Genomic DNA, 19282 nt, shown 5'->3' with positions numbered 1-19282 from the left:
AAGGCTTAAATTGTAATAACTGGAGTGTTCAAATATAAAACAAAATGTAGGAAAACAAGGAAAGCTCAAGGAAAATGTAATTAAAATACAAATTTATTTTGGTGAACAGAAATGAAATCCATGTGTAGGAATAATCTTAATTTACTTAAAATGCATAGAATATATGTGGACTCGAGATTTCTTTGTGTAGAAACAAGTTATTTTTAACTCTACTCTTCTATGAACTGTTTTATAAAATACATGTGAATTCGCCTTTTTGAAGTGATAGAATATATAATGACATAATAAAAATACATATTAATAAATATAATTGGAAGTTCATAGACATTTTCATTAGGATTTAAATTATCTAATTTTAGTACTTAATTTTTCTGAAAAAATGAACTGTCAGAACTTTTTGAACACTTATTTGGGAAGTAGACAAGGAAGAGAAGGAGAGGCAGATGAGGTGGGGTGGGAGAGAGTAAGAGAGAGATCTTTTATTTGCTGGTTCACTACCCAAATAGTAGCAACAGCCAGGTTCAGCCCAAGCTGATGTTAAGAGCAGGAATTACAGCTCGGTATCTCCTGTAACTGGGCCATCATCAGCTGCCATCCAGGTCCATTAGCAGGAAGTTGGGTCAGAAGAAGGGCAGCCAATATTCCAAATGGCATTCCGATATAGGACGCCAGTATGGCTCTGACACAACACTGGCTTCTAGAGTGCCAAATATCACCACGGAGTCACCAACACATGAGGAATTATCACAGTACTGAAATCTGAATGTTTCCCAATTCAGTATAGCAGTTGCAAATACTTATTTTCTTGTCTAACTTTTGCATCAAGTTAGTAAGCATTCATACTAGTTTACATTAGCTAATGATTACATTTATGCAACAAATTGTAGAACTATGTTCAGTGTTTTCTTCATATATTAAAGTGTACTTTTATTACTTATTTTTATTGGAGAGGCGGATACACAGAGAGAAGGAGAGATAGAAATATCTTCCTTCTGCTGGTTCACTCCCCAAGTGGCTGCAATAGCTGGAGACAATCTAATCTGAAGTCAGAAGCCAGGAACCACTTCTGGGTCTCTCACGTGGCGCAGGGTCCCCAAGTTTTGGGTCATCCTCTACTGCTTTTCCAGGACACAAACGAGTAGCTGGATGGGCAATGGAGCAGCTGGGACATGAGACCCCATATGGGATTTTGGTGCATATGAGGCAAGGATTTAGTCACTAGGCTATGGCTCCAGGCCCTAAAGTGTATTTTTAGTATACACTTTTATTTACTTATTTATACTTCTAGTTCCTACTTGAAACTTTTTGAAAACTTCATTTACTTGAAAGGCAGAGAGAAAAGGTAAGAAACAGGGATCTTTCATTCTCTGGTTCATCCTCAAATGCCTGCAATAGCCAAGACTGACCAGAAGCCAGGAACTCATTTAGGTCTTCCATGTGGGCCTAGGATGACATACTTGAATCATCATCCGCTACTTCCTAGGATGTATATTAGCAGAAACCTGGATTAGAAGCCAAGGCGGGACTCAAACTTAGACAGTCTGATATGAGAGGCAGGTATCTCTATTGATAGTTTAGCCTGCTGTACTGCAATGCCTCACTCCAGGAAAGCTCTTGGCTGTCAATGTTCACAGCAGTGCATAAGGCACAATCACTGTAATGAAACTTTTCAATTCAATGTCTAAAACCCTCCATGATTTTGATACCAAGTTTAAGATCTGTCTCCTCTAGGGCCGTGCCTTCTTCCGCCCCATGACCATTTCTGTATCTCTGATCTTCTGCATTTACTGTTGTTCAGAAGGATACCCTTCTCTAGTTTATTCTGCGTGTTTTTCTCCTTTGGAGAGAAACTATAAGCAGATAAGGTAGAGATGTTGTCTCGAACTTGACGCTCTCTTCTATCATCAGGGCTTTCTCCAAGTCACATTATTTTATTACCTTCATATTACTTCTACCTAAATGTGGTTTTGTTGTTTTATTTTTGAATTGTTTCCTTACATTGTAGCTGTTTTCCTTTAATGAAATGTATGTACCTTAAACACAAGGACATTGAAAGCTCTATCCCAATGGCATAAGTAGTGTTGCTTCTCAAAATACACTTCATGAATAAATATGCTATGCACAAGATTCCCTTTTCTGTGTAAATGCAGTTAGTAGTATAATTAATTTCGTTATCTTCTGTCTACCAAATCACTTATTACCTTCAGTCCCATCTACCAGTCCTTGGTTTGCAAAAATCATGATTTTAAGGTTGTTAGGCTGGGTAAATTTACTTGTTATGTATATATAGTATACTGAATTTTACATATACTATGTATAGAGTATATAATATTTATTATATAAAAATTATATATATATATATAATGTGCACATATATAATAGTATTTTTAAGAGAGAGAAATCTTCCATCTGCTAGTTCACTCCCTAAACAACTTCAGAAACTGGATAGGACTGAGTCAGGCCAAAGCCAAGAGACTGAAACTCCATGTAAGCCTCCTCCATGGGTGAGGGCCAAGAACTTGAGCCTTCTTCCACTGCTTTGCTTTCTGCCTCAGCAGGGAGCTGGATTAGAAGCAGAGCAGGTGGAACCTGCACTGGTGAAGCACAAAGCACCTGCCCCCACTTTTCTTGCACGTCAAGGTACACAGCAAGCAAATTCAGTGACGGCCTCTCTTTGAAGTGACCAGAAATTACATGTACTTTATCATGGGTAAATTTCAAGGTAAACATTTTTTAAATTTTATAAACGTGTAAGTCAAGCTAAGTGTTAATTGATAATATAGGGAATTTTATTTGTATATTGTAGAACATCTGCTTTAACCATTTAATTATTTGAAAGAGCTGTCATACCCACTGCTTCACTACTCAAATGCTTCTACTTCCAGGGCTGGCCAGGGCTGAATCTAGCAACCAGGAACATAGTCTAGGGCTCCCACATGAGTAGACAGCAGGAATCCAATGAGTTGACCCATTGCTAGTACTTCCCAGAGTATGTAATAATGAAAAGCTGAAGTCAGGCATTGGAGTTTAGAATCAAACCTAGTTACTCTAATGTGGCAGCCAGTCATTTTAACCAGTGTATTAACCTTTACACTAAATGTCCTCTTCCTATAAAATTTCTTAATTGTGGCTTGGGTATTCACTTGTTGATTCATGATACTGTAACACAGGAACTATTTATAAAAAAATTCAAAATCAATTCTGTGGTCAAGCACATAATCATACTTTGGCCTAACACATAACTTTTAACCAAATAATGAGATTTTATTTTCTCAAAACTTCTGAATTATTAGGTCCCGGATAGTAGGAGTCTAAGTGAGTAGTTTATTAGCAGCATGTGACATTGGGACCAGCCTTAGTTGCATACATGAGTGAGGATAGTACTAACTTGCTAGGAAAAACTAGAGCTGCCACTCATTGTTTCTCCTTGTCTGCCCAGCAAGGTGAAGAACCCCCTCTCCACAAGGGGTTACCTTCCCATTCATGCCTGTATTACAGAGAACCATGACATATCAATGAGTGCTCCATTGTGATGCAATTCTGATGATGCCCTTCAACTCTGTGGTGCACCATATAATGCTCAAAACATTCAGTCTTCACACGAAGTGGAGACAAAGTTCATGGCTTGAAAATACCGGGATTGCTTTATTTGCTCTGTAAGTAGCTCCACTTTGAAGAGTCACTTGGCCCCTCAGTGTGTTTCCTGTAGGGTGACTATCATCATACTGAAAGTAGTAACAATTTTACCATTTATTGAGCATTGCTGAGATCTATGCTAGTTGCTCATGTAGCTTATCTTATTAGATCTGCTGAATTGCAGGTAGGTGTCTTTCTATTTTCACATGAGGACTCTGGTTCTTAACATACGAAACCCAAGAAATTAGGTGGAATGTATATCCGAAAGCTCAGAAGCATTTCACTGTTCTGTCCCCATGATGTAAGTTAGGTTGCACAGGAACGGAATGAAAACTCTCTGAACTTTCTAACTGGAAAAAGACTAAGCACTTTCTAACTGAAAGAGCCCACTTTTACATAAAAGAGAAAGTGAAGCATTTCTAATGATCTGTGCAACTTACACTCAATTAGAAGAGAAAAAAATGGCAACGTTAAAAGCCTGATTTACCTATAATGTATACCTCTATCAAAATATGTCACGTGCCATTAATCCAGGCATTTTAAATTTATTCATTAAAAAGAAAAGGGATTTTAAAAGTTGCAAAAGTGTTGACATATGTCTTGTTAGAGTTACAGAGTTAGATTACCCGAAAAACATCCAAGTTCAGCAAAATCATGCTTGAATGCTATAAACTGCTAAATACTAAAATTAAAATAGACATGAGACAGCTGAATAGTAATCTAGAGCCATTTTAAGGTGTATAGAATCTGGTTGTATATAAACAAATAATTGAAATGTTAATGTAGAAGTCACAGGATGTGGTTCAGAACTTGCATTCTTTTTTTTTTTCTTTTTTTTCTCTTTCAACATATTGGTTACTCAATACCATGTCAACTAATTTCATAACATTATAAATTGTTACTGACGTAATGTTGCGGCTTTTAATTGATCGGGATGATACTCTGCTGGCTCTACCTTCAGACCAGAGATGGTCTCCCCAAGAAACATCTGGACAGTAAGATGCTGGACTTTATGCTTGGTAGATGCTTGCAATGAAAGAATCTCAACTGAACTTGAACTGTGGTTATGCAACAAGGTGGAGGAATCCACCATGGAGGGGGTGGTTGGGGAGGGGTGGGGGGAATCCCAGTGCCTATAAACTGTGTCACATAATGCAATGTAATCAATAAAAAAAAAAGAAAAAAAAGAAAAGTTGCAAAAGAAAATGGCAACAACAGAACTAGAAAAAAAATTGAAGCCTATGAGGACAGAAAGACACAACCATTTGGTCAACTTCTGAGCTCTCAACAAAATTACCACCCTGACCTTTCGAAATCTGTGGGCAAGTCTCGGAACCCCTGTGAATCAGAATTGTCTCATCCACCAAAGAGGATGAGCATGCAGGCTTCTGCTTTCCCACTCGGGGGTCCATCCTGACAGGAGGTCTTCCTTCACCTCAACTTTAGACTGGGGACGGCTTGGAAGAACTTCTGCACTGAACTCTTTCCATGATCTGTAGAGGCAAGCTTCAGCTGTGTCCTTAGGTATCCTTGCATTCTGTGGCCCTGATGCCTATAGAGGAGACGTATTTATCTTTGGGTCTGTGCCACATCCCTGAGCTAAGGGAGTTGGTCATCATGTAGTCTCCCCTTTTGTTCTCTCCCCCTCCATAAACAATCCAACAAGTGGCTTACACAAATCCCACTCTCGACAGACGTCACACGGCAGAGAAAGCATGACTTCCGACTCCTGTTTATTTCAGCCTACTCAGTTTGATAGATCCTTAAAATCAGGCTCTTTAAAGTAGCCCAGAATTAAGACAGATGCACTATGGCCCACATTCCTAAAACGGCTATTTTACAATCAGGATAGAGATACCTATCTCTGGGACAAGGAAACAGAAGAGCGCTTGTTTCTCCTCCCTAAGTCAGGAAAAATCCGGTTATGGAGTTATTACCACAGCAATAAACAGCTCCTTCTTGCCTCTTGATTTGTGTAAATCTGCTTGGCATGGTGAAATGTAAGGCCCTCAGAGCTGACCCTTTTGTCTCATGATTTGAGATGCATACTCCATGACTCTACGCAAATGCCGCCGTGCCGGTGGTGGGCTAAGCATGGCTCCTTTCAAATCCTCTTTCCCAAGTTCAGTTTAGCCTTTAATTCCTATATCAGAATGGAAAGAGGCTGAATTCTTAGCCCGTTGGCTTTTGCTACTACCAGCTGTGTGAATTGTCTTTGCTGCTTTTTCCCCCTATTTGATGGGCAGAAGGACACACACACACACACACACACACGCATACACACAAACACACACACACACACACACACACACACACACACACGATGGAGACTGAGAAGAGAGAGAGAGGCACGGATAGGCACACAATGTCCCAGGGACTCAGTGCCCAGATTCTGAGGTGGCTGCAGGACCCAGACACCTGAACAACACTGCAGCCTCCCAGGGTGAGCAGTAGTCGCAGGCCATAGCAGGAAAGGGCCTGGAATGCAGAGGGTCCTAAATGCCATGGGCTTCCCAAGCACTGTCCACTTGAGCCTTTTCAGGTGAGTTTCAAATTACCGGCACTCTTGACAGTGAGGAACTGGCTGCCATTTCCTCCCAGGGCTGTGTTACGCACAAGGGAGGTGCGGCACGAGCCACCCGCTCCTGGCTTGGGGTTAGCAACTTCTGGGGCGGTCCCCATCCCCACCCACACTGTGACGTCGCTGGCCGCGGCCCCTTTCCCGGCCGGCCGGGTGTATAAAGCGGCAGGTGCGCAGCGCCCAGAGGAATGTTCGCACACCTCGGTGCCTACGCCCCAGTCGCAGCTGAACCCTCCCCAACGAGCCCCGGGTGTTGCAGCCGCCGCAGCAGCCCGTTGGCCACAGCCACACGCTCTCTTGTTCTCTCTCCTGTGCCCTCTCCTCCTCCTCCTCCTGCTCTTAGCTCCAGCCGAGTTGTCCCAGAGACGGAGACGCCGCCGCCCCGCGGGACCAATGAGAGCCCCGCCGCAGCCGCTGGTGGCGCAGGTGTTGCTGTCGCTGCTGATCCTCGGCTCAGGTGAGGACCTGCCCGCCCAGAGCTGCTCCCTGGCCTGCGGGACGCTTTTCCCGTCGCGGGCAGAAGTGTTATCTTCTGGAGTTTTGCCTCTCTCCGCTGCCTCAAAGCCCGTTGGCGCTCCCTGTTAGGTCCCGCAGACAGCCATCCCCGTGGCTCTAGCTGAGGGTACTCCCTGGGAGGAGGAGGAGAGGGGTCTCAGGTGTCCCGGGCATCCAGGACGGATTTGCCTTAGAGAGAAGTCTTGTGCTTTTGCTTCGGTTCAGCTGATGGGGACTTTAGAGATCGTTTGATCCTAACCCTCCCTAGGTCCACAGAGGTGAAATGATTTCCACAATGTTACAGCAAGGAATCCTGCAGTCAGGAGCGTTTGCTGCTTCCTAGTTCAGTTCCCCAGCTCTGGAGTCTAGCAGTTTCGTGTTTTCTTTCCTAGAGGGACTCTAGGTGTCTCGGGGAATTTATAGATCTATGCGTGTGTGTGTTTATACACACACATATATAAAATAGCCATTATTATTACTATCATTTACGTTGCTTTTATACTTTATAAACATTGAAAAATCGGAGCGCATATTTAGCAAATCATCTGATATCTATACAGAATCTCCTGAAATGGGACAGGATAGCATGCTAACAAATGCTGCAGGCGTTTCCTGACAAGTAATTCTGTCACATTGCTTTGCCTGTTTGGCATTTATTGTTGTTGTTGTTGTTATTACTATTATTAATCTGGAAATTAATGTAGACAATCAGTGGACAAGAAAACCGGGATAAGAGCAGCTCTGTAATTGGAACAGCTGAGTGTGCTTGTTGGTAAAATGTAAAGTTGCTTTCCTAAGTGACTCAGTCACAAGCAACAGTTAGTACATGCGCAATAACTGCTTTGATATCCGAAGATAAACATGTCCACCCAACACAGCAGCAGTGGGGAGAGAAATGCGCCCCACTTCACTTTTCCCCCTCTGGTTTCCCCCTGCAGGTCCCTGTAGCACTGGATTGGAACTCAATGACACCTCCTCAGGGAGGGGAGAATTGTTTTCAGGAGACCACAGTGCTGATGGCCTTGAGGTGACTTCGAGGACTGAGCTGTCCTCAGGAAGTGAGGTCTCGTCTGTGAGTGAGGTGCCTGCCGCTGGGGACCTGTCCTCGGGGGCTGACGAGGACTACCCTGAGGAGTATGACAATGAACCCCGAGTGTCTGGCTATGTTGTAGACGGTACAGTGAGAGGTGAGTAGAGCAAGTGAAGATCAAGCGAAGACCTGTGATAGGAGCGACCTGCACAGCTCTTGGAGGAACAACCCCCTCCCTTGACCCCCACCCCAGAGTTTCAAGTGTCTGGCTCTGTGTTGTCTGTTGCATACCTTCTAGGCAAAATGACACAGAATGGCCATATGTGGGTGCATCCGTGTGTCTAGAGTTCTAACAAGTATTTTGTGTCTATTATGTCTAATCCCGACAACTTTGTTAAGGAGGGAGTGGCTGTCTCCGTTTTGCTGATGTGATACCTGAAACACAGACTAATTGTTTTTGCCAGTGTTACACAGGTGGCAAGCAGATGAACCAGGATTAGGACTCCATTCTGTTTGCTGCCAGACCCTGCTGCATGAGTCCCATTCTGAGATGCAGGTGGATAGTAACCATTCTGCTCTAGTTTATATTTTGGGTTCTGTGCTCTCTCCTATAGCACCATCCTAACCAATAAACTGCATTAAAAAAAGATTTATTTATGTGAAAGGTAGGGTTACTTAGAAAGTCAAAGAGAGATCTGCTCTTCAAATGGCCTCACCAGCCAGGCTGAAGCCATGGCCACAACTCCCTTATGGGGCAGCAGGGGCTTAAGCACTTAGCAATCTCCTGTTGATTAGAAAGGGGACTTTTTTTAGGAAGGGGGAGTGACCAGGATTCAAACCTGTGCTCAGATCAGATGCCAGCACTTTGCCTGTGGTTTAACCAGCTGTACCACAGTGTAAGCCCATTACCTGCTTTTTAACACAAATCAAGGAACCAGAAGGAAGTATTTGGCTAGGAGGAGTTGCCAGACGCTTATAAGCATCAAGTGTGGAGAAATGGATGGTGAAAATAATGATGCCTTCTGTAAGATATTAAGAACAAATATCCACAGATATAAATTGCTGAAATCATTGTTCAACCCCACATATCATTTAAAAGTTAAATAGTAATGATCCACATTTTCCTTTTACATTTATTGTTATCACATCTTTTGATAGGACCCTTTGCTCAAAATGTGCCCCAAGTAAGAGAAAAATGTTGCTCTTGTTGTGTAATATGACTTCTGAACTTGAGGCCAGGAGAGGCCATCGGTATCTATAAATCTAAAAGTGCTAGGAGCATCTTCTGGGATTTGGAAGTCTCTGGCCTCAATTTCCTCGTCTCCTCACCTTCTGTTCACCTTCCCAGAACTGCAGAAGACAGCACATACAGCCACGGTGTGAGGAATTGGGTAAATGGCAGATGGAAATTCTTTCAAAAATATTCTATTTCCCAGTGAAAGAAATGAAATGGACTCTAACATTGTCCATGCCTACATTGTCGGGAAATACTTTAATAATGGCATAATGGACTTACGACTGTTCATGAAGGACAACACCCATTATAAAATTAGAGGGAAAACAATCAATGGGGTGGGAGCTTGAGGAGGGGTACAGGTAACCCCTGAGCCATGGAACTGTATCACAAAACAAAACAAAATAATCTATTTAACTCTCTTATTTCTGAATTTGTGCTTTTATGTGAGGAAAGGAGTTATTTATAATTATTTCAGGGGATGAAATTGAACCATCACGGTTTCTAGAAATTGTCTCTTAAAGACATCTCACATTGTTAGCATTTCAGCAGGCCAGATAAGTTATTTGCGGCACAAAGGGTAGTACTCGAATCTGTAATGTATTGTGAAGTACAGTGAATGTGTTGATTGAATCCTAGTGAGAGGATAAGCTAATGTCCATGTGGTTAATGATTATAAAACACTTCAGCACAGTGGCTGTTTCTTTTTTATTCATTCCTCAAGAATGTATAACTTGTTGGTCATGTGTCATCATACTCGTTTAAAATATTCCTTTAAGAGTTCTTGGATTCTTTCATCATTTGAAGAATGTTTCAGGACAGAAACAGCACCAACACCTATTGAAATGGCTCCAAATTTGATTTTATAGAATGCTGTTTATTAAACAGCTATAAAATTTATATGGATTTGACATTTTCCTAATGAGAAGAGCCCCTTTTGCTTTGTGAGTCTGCATTTTCGTTTTAGTTTTCCATTTAATCTATGTGACTGACCATTATGATGAATGACATTTCTCTTTTAAAGGATTTTTGTAAAAGATCTATTATTTATATTTATTGGAAGAGCAGATTCACTGAGAGAAAGATCTTCCAGCCAGTGGTTCATTCCCCAAGTGTCTGCGATGATTTGAGATGAGCTGATTGGAAGCTGGGAGCCAGGAGCTTCCTCCAGGTCTCCCACTTGTGTGTAGGATCCCATGGTTTTGACTATCCTCTACTGTGTTCCCAGGTCACATGCAGGGAGCTAGATGGGAAGTGGGGCCTCTGGGTATGAACCGGTGCCCATATGGGTTCCCAGCAGTTGCAGGGCAAGGATTTAGCCATTGAGCCATCATGCTCAGTCCTCTTTCAAAGGTTTTTAAGAATTAGTATAACAAAATGCACCACATTAATATGGAAACATCCTTTTGTATCTTTACATATGAGTGTACAACACCTTGTATTATTGCAATACTGAACAAAAGTTTCCGTGGATGTGAGGAGATAACAGAAAATTTCTGAAGCATCAAGCACATAAATTTGGGGGCATATTTTCAAATAGATGGAGCACAGAAATGAGCCCCTTGGAAAGCGTTGATTAGCATACTCTGTTATTCCTGGGAGTTGGAAAAACTTGCAATTTAGCATGCAATACTCAAGTTTTCCGGCCAATACTCAGCATGCATTAACTCCCAACTCTGCGAGCACAAGATCAACAGATGGGAATTAAGGGTACTACTTAATGCCAAAAAAAAGTCAACTTGTCATTACTTTTCTTTTTCCTATTACTGGATATATTTTGATCAATGCCCTTGACATTTTGCAAGGAAAACACAGTTAACATAATACAGTGGAGAAATAGCAGGCATTGACAACCCCACATTGTCATTTCTTAGCTTCTTGTTGCCCTGGAACAAGTTACTAATTGCATTGAACTTTTAGTTTCCTTGTTTGTATCATGTGGATAGTATATATACAACTTCCTTTTTGTGTTTCATTAATTTAGTGTTCATTATAAATTTTTAATGGATTAGATATTCAATACATGTTTAAAATATTTAATAGTTTTTGTTGCACATATGCTTTCTATTATCAGCAATAATGCTGATGATACACATCAACACAAAATATTTGTGTAGGCCAGTAAAATCACCAAGATGATTAGACTTTAAGCACTATTTTCTTTGTCCATGTGTTGTGATGAACAAAGAGACAAGTATGACCATTATCCCTGTGAGCTCTCACTGCTATCTTTCCTTTTTCTCTGGTGTGCAAAATAGTATTTAAGGGAGACTGTTGTTAATGCATCTTATCTTTTTTAGTTGAACAGGTAATTAAACCCAAGAAAAACAAAGCAGAAAGTGAAAAGACTTCTGATAAACCAAAGAAAAAGAAAAAAGGAGGTAGAAATGGCAAAGACAGAAAGAACAAGAAGAAGAAAAACCCCTGTGAAGCAGAATACAAAACCTTCTGTATTCATGGAGAATGCAAATACATCGAGCATCTGAAAACAGTAACGTGCAAGTGAGTTCTCCTAAGTTACACAGAATTCTGTGTTCTAACACCGCGTCTGAGATCCCCAGTCATGGAAAACCAGTTAGGCTTTCAATGTATAGACCGAGAGTTAGCTACCTTTTTCTTTTAGGACAAGATAGTAAATATTTTAAGCTTTATGGTCCAAACTGAAATATGCACTTACATAGTTAATCAAGATTGAACTGCCTTTAAAAATATATTTTTTAAATTCTTCATTTTCAGATTACATGTAAAAATAAAACAAAAAACCCAAACCAAACCAAAACCAAGACAAACCTTCACAATTAGTCACATTTAGTCTACAGGATAGAAATTACTGACCCCTTTTACCAACTCATTATTCTTTTTTATTCACAAAGCCCTTTCTTTTAAGCAAAAGACCTGAGTTTACTTTTCAGATAACCTCTCATATTGTTCTTAATTTTGACAAAAAGTCACTAGCACGTTAAATTATAGTGGAATAGACTAATTTGCATAGCAAGTCACTGAAACATTTGTCGGTCATAAAAGAAACACAGAGAATTCCAAGATGTGTCTTCTTGGAATATGAAACCCCAACTAATCTCAACTTGTTTCTGTACTAATCTTCAGTGAAAATTCAATCTGTATCTCATGATTTTGAGATGCAAATAAATGGAATAGTTTTAATGTGGGAATTAAAAAACTACCTAAGACCTGGGGAGAAGCTTAGATGTCTACGATGTTTCTAGTGATTATGATTTTTAACTGTGGGTTACTTGCAGATGCCAGCATGATTACTTTGGTGAGCGGTGTGGGGAAAAGTCCATGAAGACACAAAGCATTGTGGACAGTGATTTATCAAAAATCGCCGTAGCAGCCATTATTGCCTTTGTCTCTGCTGTGAGCTTCACAGCTGTTGCTGTTATTATCACAGTCCAGTAAGTATGACATGACTTAACATTTTTAGTATTAGGCATGTTAGTTTTGTGGTATTTCTACAATATTTTAATCATATCTTAGATGAATTATTCTATTGATAACTTGTACTATCTGGTTAATGGATTGCACCTCTTTGACAAAGAGGTCAAAAATTGCTTTTGAGACTTATATTAAAGCCTTTTCGTAGAAAATCTAGCAATTTGTTGAAGATGAACATTTATGGCTTTATGACTGTTTTCTGCTTCTGTTGATGGTTGTTCTGAATCTCAGAAAGTACTGATACTGTCCATGAATGTTAAACAAGCAAAAGTAAGTAAGTGTCCAAGGAACTAAGTCATGGCTGTATAAATTTCTAGGCTCAGACATTTTGCTTTGGGGTTGAAACAAAGAACTTTGAATAAACAGCCAAGAGAAGCTATGGCTTCTACCTATACTAGAATGTCAAATTCTAAGTTAAGAATTATATAATATAGTATAAGTTTACACAGAGCTTATGTCTATTTTGTTATAGTAAAATGTAATGTGGGGATTCAATTGTTTAAACATTGTGTCCTTCACATGACATGGTGTAGGAAGCAAGGATAATTCCATTACTGTTCTACCTCATAATGACTTCCCTATGCTTATAATAACAGATCACATACTTCATGACCAATGAATGGTAGAACTAGACCCCACCAGGTAGTAGGCACCGATGGGAACATCAAATGGCATTGTTTGTCAAACAGAAGTCACTGAACAAGGGAAGTTGGAGGAGGACATGGATGTCTCTAGGATGACTCATGTGCTACTAGAGCTTGGGAAAAGCATTGAACTCATTATTCTAATTTTAGGTCTTCTTAAATTATTTTAAAAACTGGATTATGTGCATGATGCACTGTTGCTGCCATTAAGGAAACAAGGGGCTATTTTCTGCCTTTGTTTACGATTATTTTGAATTCAAATGAAATAGTGATAAAATGACAGGATGAAAAATGTTTTATCATGCATGTAAAGTTGAATGTGTGGTTTTAATGACTGAATTTATTCTGATCTTCTAGTACCTCAAGGCAAATATTCAAATATATTTAGGAAAAATATATTATTACCTAACACTGAAAGAAAAAAGAACACAAATGGTAATTTAACATGAAATACTTAATAGCCCTTCGTAAAAGTTTGAAAAGAGTTTGTTATGTTGGCCCTTTTAAAGAAGTGACTTTTCAATTTTTTTCTCATGTTCTCTATGTGTTTTCATCATACTCATAACAAACATTAGAAATAAGCCATGGTTGCTAGAGTGGTACTTTTCATAACTGAAGCGAATTCTTTTCTCTGAATATGACAATAGAGGGAAACTTATTATGGTTTTAATAATAATATTTAGTAGTTAAATCTACTAAAATATGGCTAGTAATGCATCAAGAAGTTTTCAAACCACTGGATTGTTAAAATAGAAAGTGATAATAACAAATTGGAAGGAAATATTTAAATTTAAAAAATAAAGAGAAGCCAAGTTCTTTTTAAGCCTGTTTGAAATCATTTCTAATAATTTGAATTAGCTTACACAAGCATAAAGCTTATCTGTGCTAAAACTATACCAGCATGATTTCCTCCAGTTGAGCATGATGGTCCAGTAAATTTTGCTGGAAAATAACCTCTGACAGTTAACTGTCGCCAGAAAACTTGAATCAAAAGGCATTTGTGTAAATCCCAGTTCTCTGGAAACGTAACATAAATAACCCCTTAGGAAAAGGGTATTAGTAATATCACATCCTAAGTTTTGGTTCAGTGAGTCAGGTGTAGGTATTTAATGATCTCTAAAGACTCTGGAAAGGCTTTTCCTGAAATTCATGAAAACCCAAGAACTTTGCTAAGAGTGGAATGTCTTTTCTCTAAAGGCTTCGAAAGCGATACATCAGGGAGTATGAAGGAGAAGCTGAGGAACGGAAGACACTTCGACAAGAAAACGGAAATGCACATGCCATTGCTTAACTGACGATAACACGGGTATGAATTTGTTCAAAAAACTTTAGATAGCATTCTATGCTTTTGAAAAACTAAGCACGTTTTTCTTAAGAAGAAACGAATGAATTCTAAGTTATGGAAACTGTCGGAATAATGGCTGTATTACAGTGTTAATCTTTAAATTTGAGGAGTTCCTTACTAAAGGTAGTGATGCATTTAATCAGTTCATAAGGGATATAGGAATGCTGATCCTAAATCAAAGAATTTGAGAACTAGCTGATAGCAACAACAACAAGTAAGAAAACAGAAAACTGGGTGGGGCAGGGGAGATGCATTACAAGAAAGAAACTGGTAAAGAACGAAGAGTTTCCAATGAAGCAAGAGACTAATGGGGAGTATTTCAGGAGCAGAAGGAATTGTGATTACTGGATGGCATTGTAATTGAGGCTCAAATGTCTACTGAGATTGGGACAAGCAATTAACAAAGGAAAGGAAAGGTAGTACTGAGAGGTGGAACATATCATTTTAGAAATTTGTGAGAAATAGCCCTGTTTCAATGAGTGTTAGGTTGGAATGATAGGTTGACCTCACACTGTGGAGAATCGGTGTTCTGGCACTTGCTCTAGATGTGGAGCCAGTGGTTTCAATATTCTTTCAAAGAAAAGTTGTATTACGCGGGGTCAGGGTGGGGGGAATTTGAGAAATAGCTATTAAATAGAGTGAGAGCAGGGCATGTTGTAGGAAGAAGGTAGAAAAGAGTGAAGAGAGATTTTCATTGTTCATGAAAGTGAAGAGTTAATGAAAAAAAAAAAAACTTCCAAAAGAAGAGGGTGACAAGGAGATGGAAAATGCACTTCGAGTCAGTCAGAAAAAAGAACATCATTTCCCAGACATTCAGAAAAAGATAGTGTCACATTCTTATTTCATTATACTTCTAATTTGTTGCTCAAAAACTTGTTAAATATATTTCTAAGCTCAAGTTTAAATCTATGAATGGGATTTCTATTCTTTTTTGGGGGTGAGGGGATTTCCATTCTTAATACTCCACTACAGTGAACATGAACAAATGTTGAAAATCATTAGCTCCATAACTCATGAAGTGGATGATATTCTGCCTCATTGCCATGGTTAGTACTAATTGCATCAAATTTATTAGTGTATTGGTCTAGTAGGCTGGATCTAGGGCTGTTAACATGAAGAAAGGTGAATTTTTGTTTATTTAATGCCATTCAGATTTCTTAACATAGGTCCCAGAATGACTTTAGGAAACAGAACATGCTGTGCTGGCATACAGTGGCCTCCTATTATCTGGTAGCTACTGCTATTATGCCCTTGGTGCTAATTATCTTAAATTAACTGTGTATCATAAATACCCAGAGCCACTTAACCTTTCATTTTAATTATGTCCACTACATAGATTTGGTTAGGAAAACTGCTTCTCATGACTGATTTTTTTTTTATTAGATTTTGATGCAAACTATTTGAGCATATACAGTCTTCTACCTAAGTAGTCATGTAACCCAAACTGGGATAAAACTGAGATTTGAGTCAGAGACAGTTTCTGAAACCTTTTCAGCCTTTCTCATAGAGCATCTTAAAACCACAAGTAGAAAAATAAAGGCAGAAGCCTGGTTCCCGTTTTTTTCTTTGTGATTTTCTTAAGGCTGTGTTGGAGCTGAGCTTATGTCTTACATTTTATTTTCTAGCACGATATTGGATTTGGAGCCACTGCCGAATCACAGTCACGAATGATGAGTGGTCTGCTTTGCACTGGATAATACGAACATGGACCCATTTTGTTCTGATGGTTTTAAACTTTCAATGGTCACTTTTTATGCTAAGTCTTATTTCTGTACATAAAGATGCATGGAGATAAAAAAGTATTTTTTCAGGCTGTAAATAATTTATTTATTATTTAACAGAAGTGTATTTATTTTATGTTCATTAAACTTTTTTAATCAAACTGAGAGTTTGCATATTCGTTTTGAGATTTTTTAAGACTCCAGGCTATTCTTTCCTAATCCTTGTTTGGTCATTTAAAATACTTTCCTTCCTTTTTCATTGATTTTTTTAAAACATTTCTCTTCTTAGAAATCACCTTTAATGCAAAAGTTATAAATTAGAATTACTTAGTCTTCTCACAAACACTAATAATATATTAATTATCAAAATTGGATTTTCGTACTCCACATAGAATTTGCAAGTCCTGCTAATTATGCACACATCTGGAATCAGTACATGGCATTGCCTTCAGCCTACCCAGATATAAAACAAAGCAAGCTAGCTACCATCATGATGTCACCATAGACAGAGGGATAAGAATGGACATTGTCAAGTGAGGTGTTGAGAGAATGAGCAAATATTTGCCCTAAGATTTTTATACCTAGTATTACATCCTGGATGCATGAGGGATCTGAAGCCCATTCCTTTCTTCCGTCCCCTCACCACTACTTTCTTACCATATTTTTAATAAGCACATATGCATATTTATAGAGATGCTCTTTAAAAGTATGCTGTGGTTATTCACGAACTCATATGCCGGTCACTGAGCTAATCTACTTCGTGACCTGAGCATGAAGCAAGACAAGCTTCATAATGAATGGAGGGAATTTCTGAGAAAATTAGCCAATGGTAAGCACAGAACCACCATTCATTGTCTCATCAAATTTAATGATGAAAAGGTGCTTCAAGCATGAACACTTCCATCAGTTTCCGACATATCTTGAGCAGAATCTTTTAATTAATCGATCCTTAACCTCTGTTGTAATTCTCACCTGAGGAGCTTTAAACATCTAAGCACCCAGTGTCTGTTCCCTATCTCTGTGTAGGGAATTACTTGGCATCTGTATTTTTAGAAGCTGTCTACATGTTTACAATATGCATCCTGTGTTGGGCATTTGATTTATCTCTGGTTGAACATCTTTCGCACACATTTTCCTTGACTTGAGAGACTGATCACTTGGCAGCAGAATGTGTGTCTTGTTACTGCAGAGCAGGAACAGAGCTGTGTATCAGGGATCCATGCAGGTCCAGGGAGTCTTTCTCTAGTCAAGTTTGGACAATCCAGGAATGGCTTTCTGAGAATCTCAAAGAGCCATCTCTGGAATCTTCTGATGCTGTCTGGGATCTTCTTAAGTGCTTGAGTAGGAGTTAGGAAACGATTACTAAAACCAAAGTGTGACGTGAAAAGAGACTGTAAGAAAAGGTATGAAAGATGGTGAGGGCAAGGTCACACAGAACTTTAACTCTCTCTGTTGGCCATGGGGAGGAATGCTTGCCACTTGACTAGAGGAAACTTGAAGAGACTTGCAGTCTAGGTTGGTCATCAGGCTACCGTGTAGCCAGACATAAGAGTCAAGGCCAAAGACCGTATGATTGGCTTGGAATCCAGGCAGAAAAATGGATAAAATATGAAGCTGGGAAGTGGAACTCAACATGAATTTTGGTTTTATTCATAGATCAAAGGCAGATAGGTGATCTTTAGAGCTAAAATAAGGTTGTGGGTAATGAAGTAAGGAGGAGATTCGAATGACCTTGAGGTCTCTGACTCTGTGGCCAGGAGGCTAAAGACATTAGGATTTAAAACCGGGGCTCCCAGGACAGATGTTGGAGCAGTGGTGAAGCTGTCACTCAGAGCAACTACATGCCTTAAAAGTGCCTAGACTGGAGTTGTACATGTATCTCCAATCCATATTCCTGCTAATGTGCATCCTAGAATGGGTACTAGAGTCTCTGGTGCACATGTAGGAAATGTTTCAACCTCCTGGATTTGACCTGGTCTAGTCTTTGCCATTATTGGCACTTGGAAGTGAACCTATACAATAAGTTTCATTGTACCTTTAAAATAAAATGAAAATAAATAAATAAATTTAAAACAAATAAAGACTACCTCATTTTGGATATTTCAAGTGAGAAGTATGGGCTCTTCATTTATCCTTGACTGAAGAACGGAGTGGCTATTCTTGATTTTGGAAATTTCCAGTTTAGCCATGTAGTTTGTTGAATCAACTCTTTCCTCCCCATAATTGATGCTGTGCATAGAAAGGTGAGGAGCAGGTCTTCAGTGTCAGGATGAATCTGGTTTTGACTCTGTTGAAGTCACAGTGTTGAGTAGCATCCAAGAAGCAGTTAGACGATTCAAATCTTGAACTTCAGGGCGTGGAAGAATTATAAATTTGAAATGATCAAAATATTTTTGGTAACTGAATTTACACAAGTGTCAAAAATGACCAAAACGAGTCACAGGAAAATAAGTGTATTAGCACATCCTCTCAGGGGTAACCAGACACGTGAAGGCTTCTTTACCTACCATGAAAGCTTAAGGCACTTGCCTGATTTTCCGAGTGTCTTTTAGTCTAAGACAAAATTCTGTGAGGTCATATGGTGCAGTAGAGGGGGAAAAACACTACCTTTGTAAAAATAGTAAAAATCTCAGGTTTATTTACTTCACTATTTCATGGACTCCTCTAAGTATTTTACATGTAATGACTCACTTGAGTGTTTCCTTAGAAGGAAATATAAACACAGGTAAAAGGCTCAGAGCAGCAAAATAACTTGTCCCTGGTCAGAAAAGCTAGCAAATGACAGTATTATGTTCGATGGTGACAGATCAGTCCACTTAACTCCTCTCTACCTTTCAATATCAAGGTATTTGTTTTGGGCTTAGAGAATTCTACCCATGTACCAATTTTCCATGTTCTTAACTGATTTTATAATGCTTAAATGGCTGATTTTTCATATATATATGTATATGCATATGTATATATATGTATATGTATATATAGACACTACCTTCATAAAAATAATAATATATGTAAATATATATTAAACATAGTAAATATATTAAATAAATATTAAATGAATACACATATATGTGCATATATGTGTACATATATGATATATATTTTTAAGATCCAAGTATCATGGAATTTAAAAAAAGTAAAAT

The 19282-nt window shown here is 39.0% G+C and overlaps 1 protein-coding gene across 1 annotated transcript; it reads left to right on the top strand.

The window, feature by feature from the left end:
* Positions 1-3532: 3532 nt before the first annotated feature.
* AREG (amphiregulin) lies at positions 3533-14369 on the top strand. Its single transcript, XM_004596182.3, has 6 exons — positions 3533-3656; positions 6561-6674; positions 7651-7899; positions 11277-11478; positions 12234-12389; positions 14271-14369. The coding sequence occupies exons 2-6, from the start codon at positions 6611-6613 to the stop codon at positions 14362-14364; spliced, it is 765 nt and encodes a 254-aa protein (XP_004596239.2). The 5' UTR covers positions 3533-3656; positions 6561-6610; the 3' UTR covers positions 14365-14369.
* Positions 14370-19282: the final 4913 nt, after the last annotated feature.

Source organism: Ochotona princeps, chromosome 7, assembly GCF_030435755.1.
Source record: "Ochotona princeps isolate mOchPri1 chromosome 7, mOchPri1.hap1, whole genome shotgun sequence".
Taxonomy (NCBI): domain Eukaryota; kingdom Metazoa; phylum Chordata; class Mammalia; order Lagomorpha; family Ochotonidae; genus Ochotona; species Ochotona princeps.
Note: the sequence above shows the minus strand (reverse complement) of the source record. Positions and strands in the feature narration are given on the sequence as shown.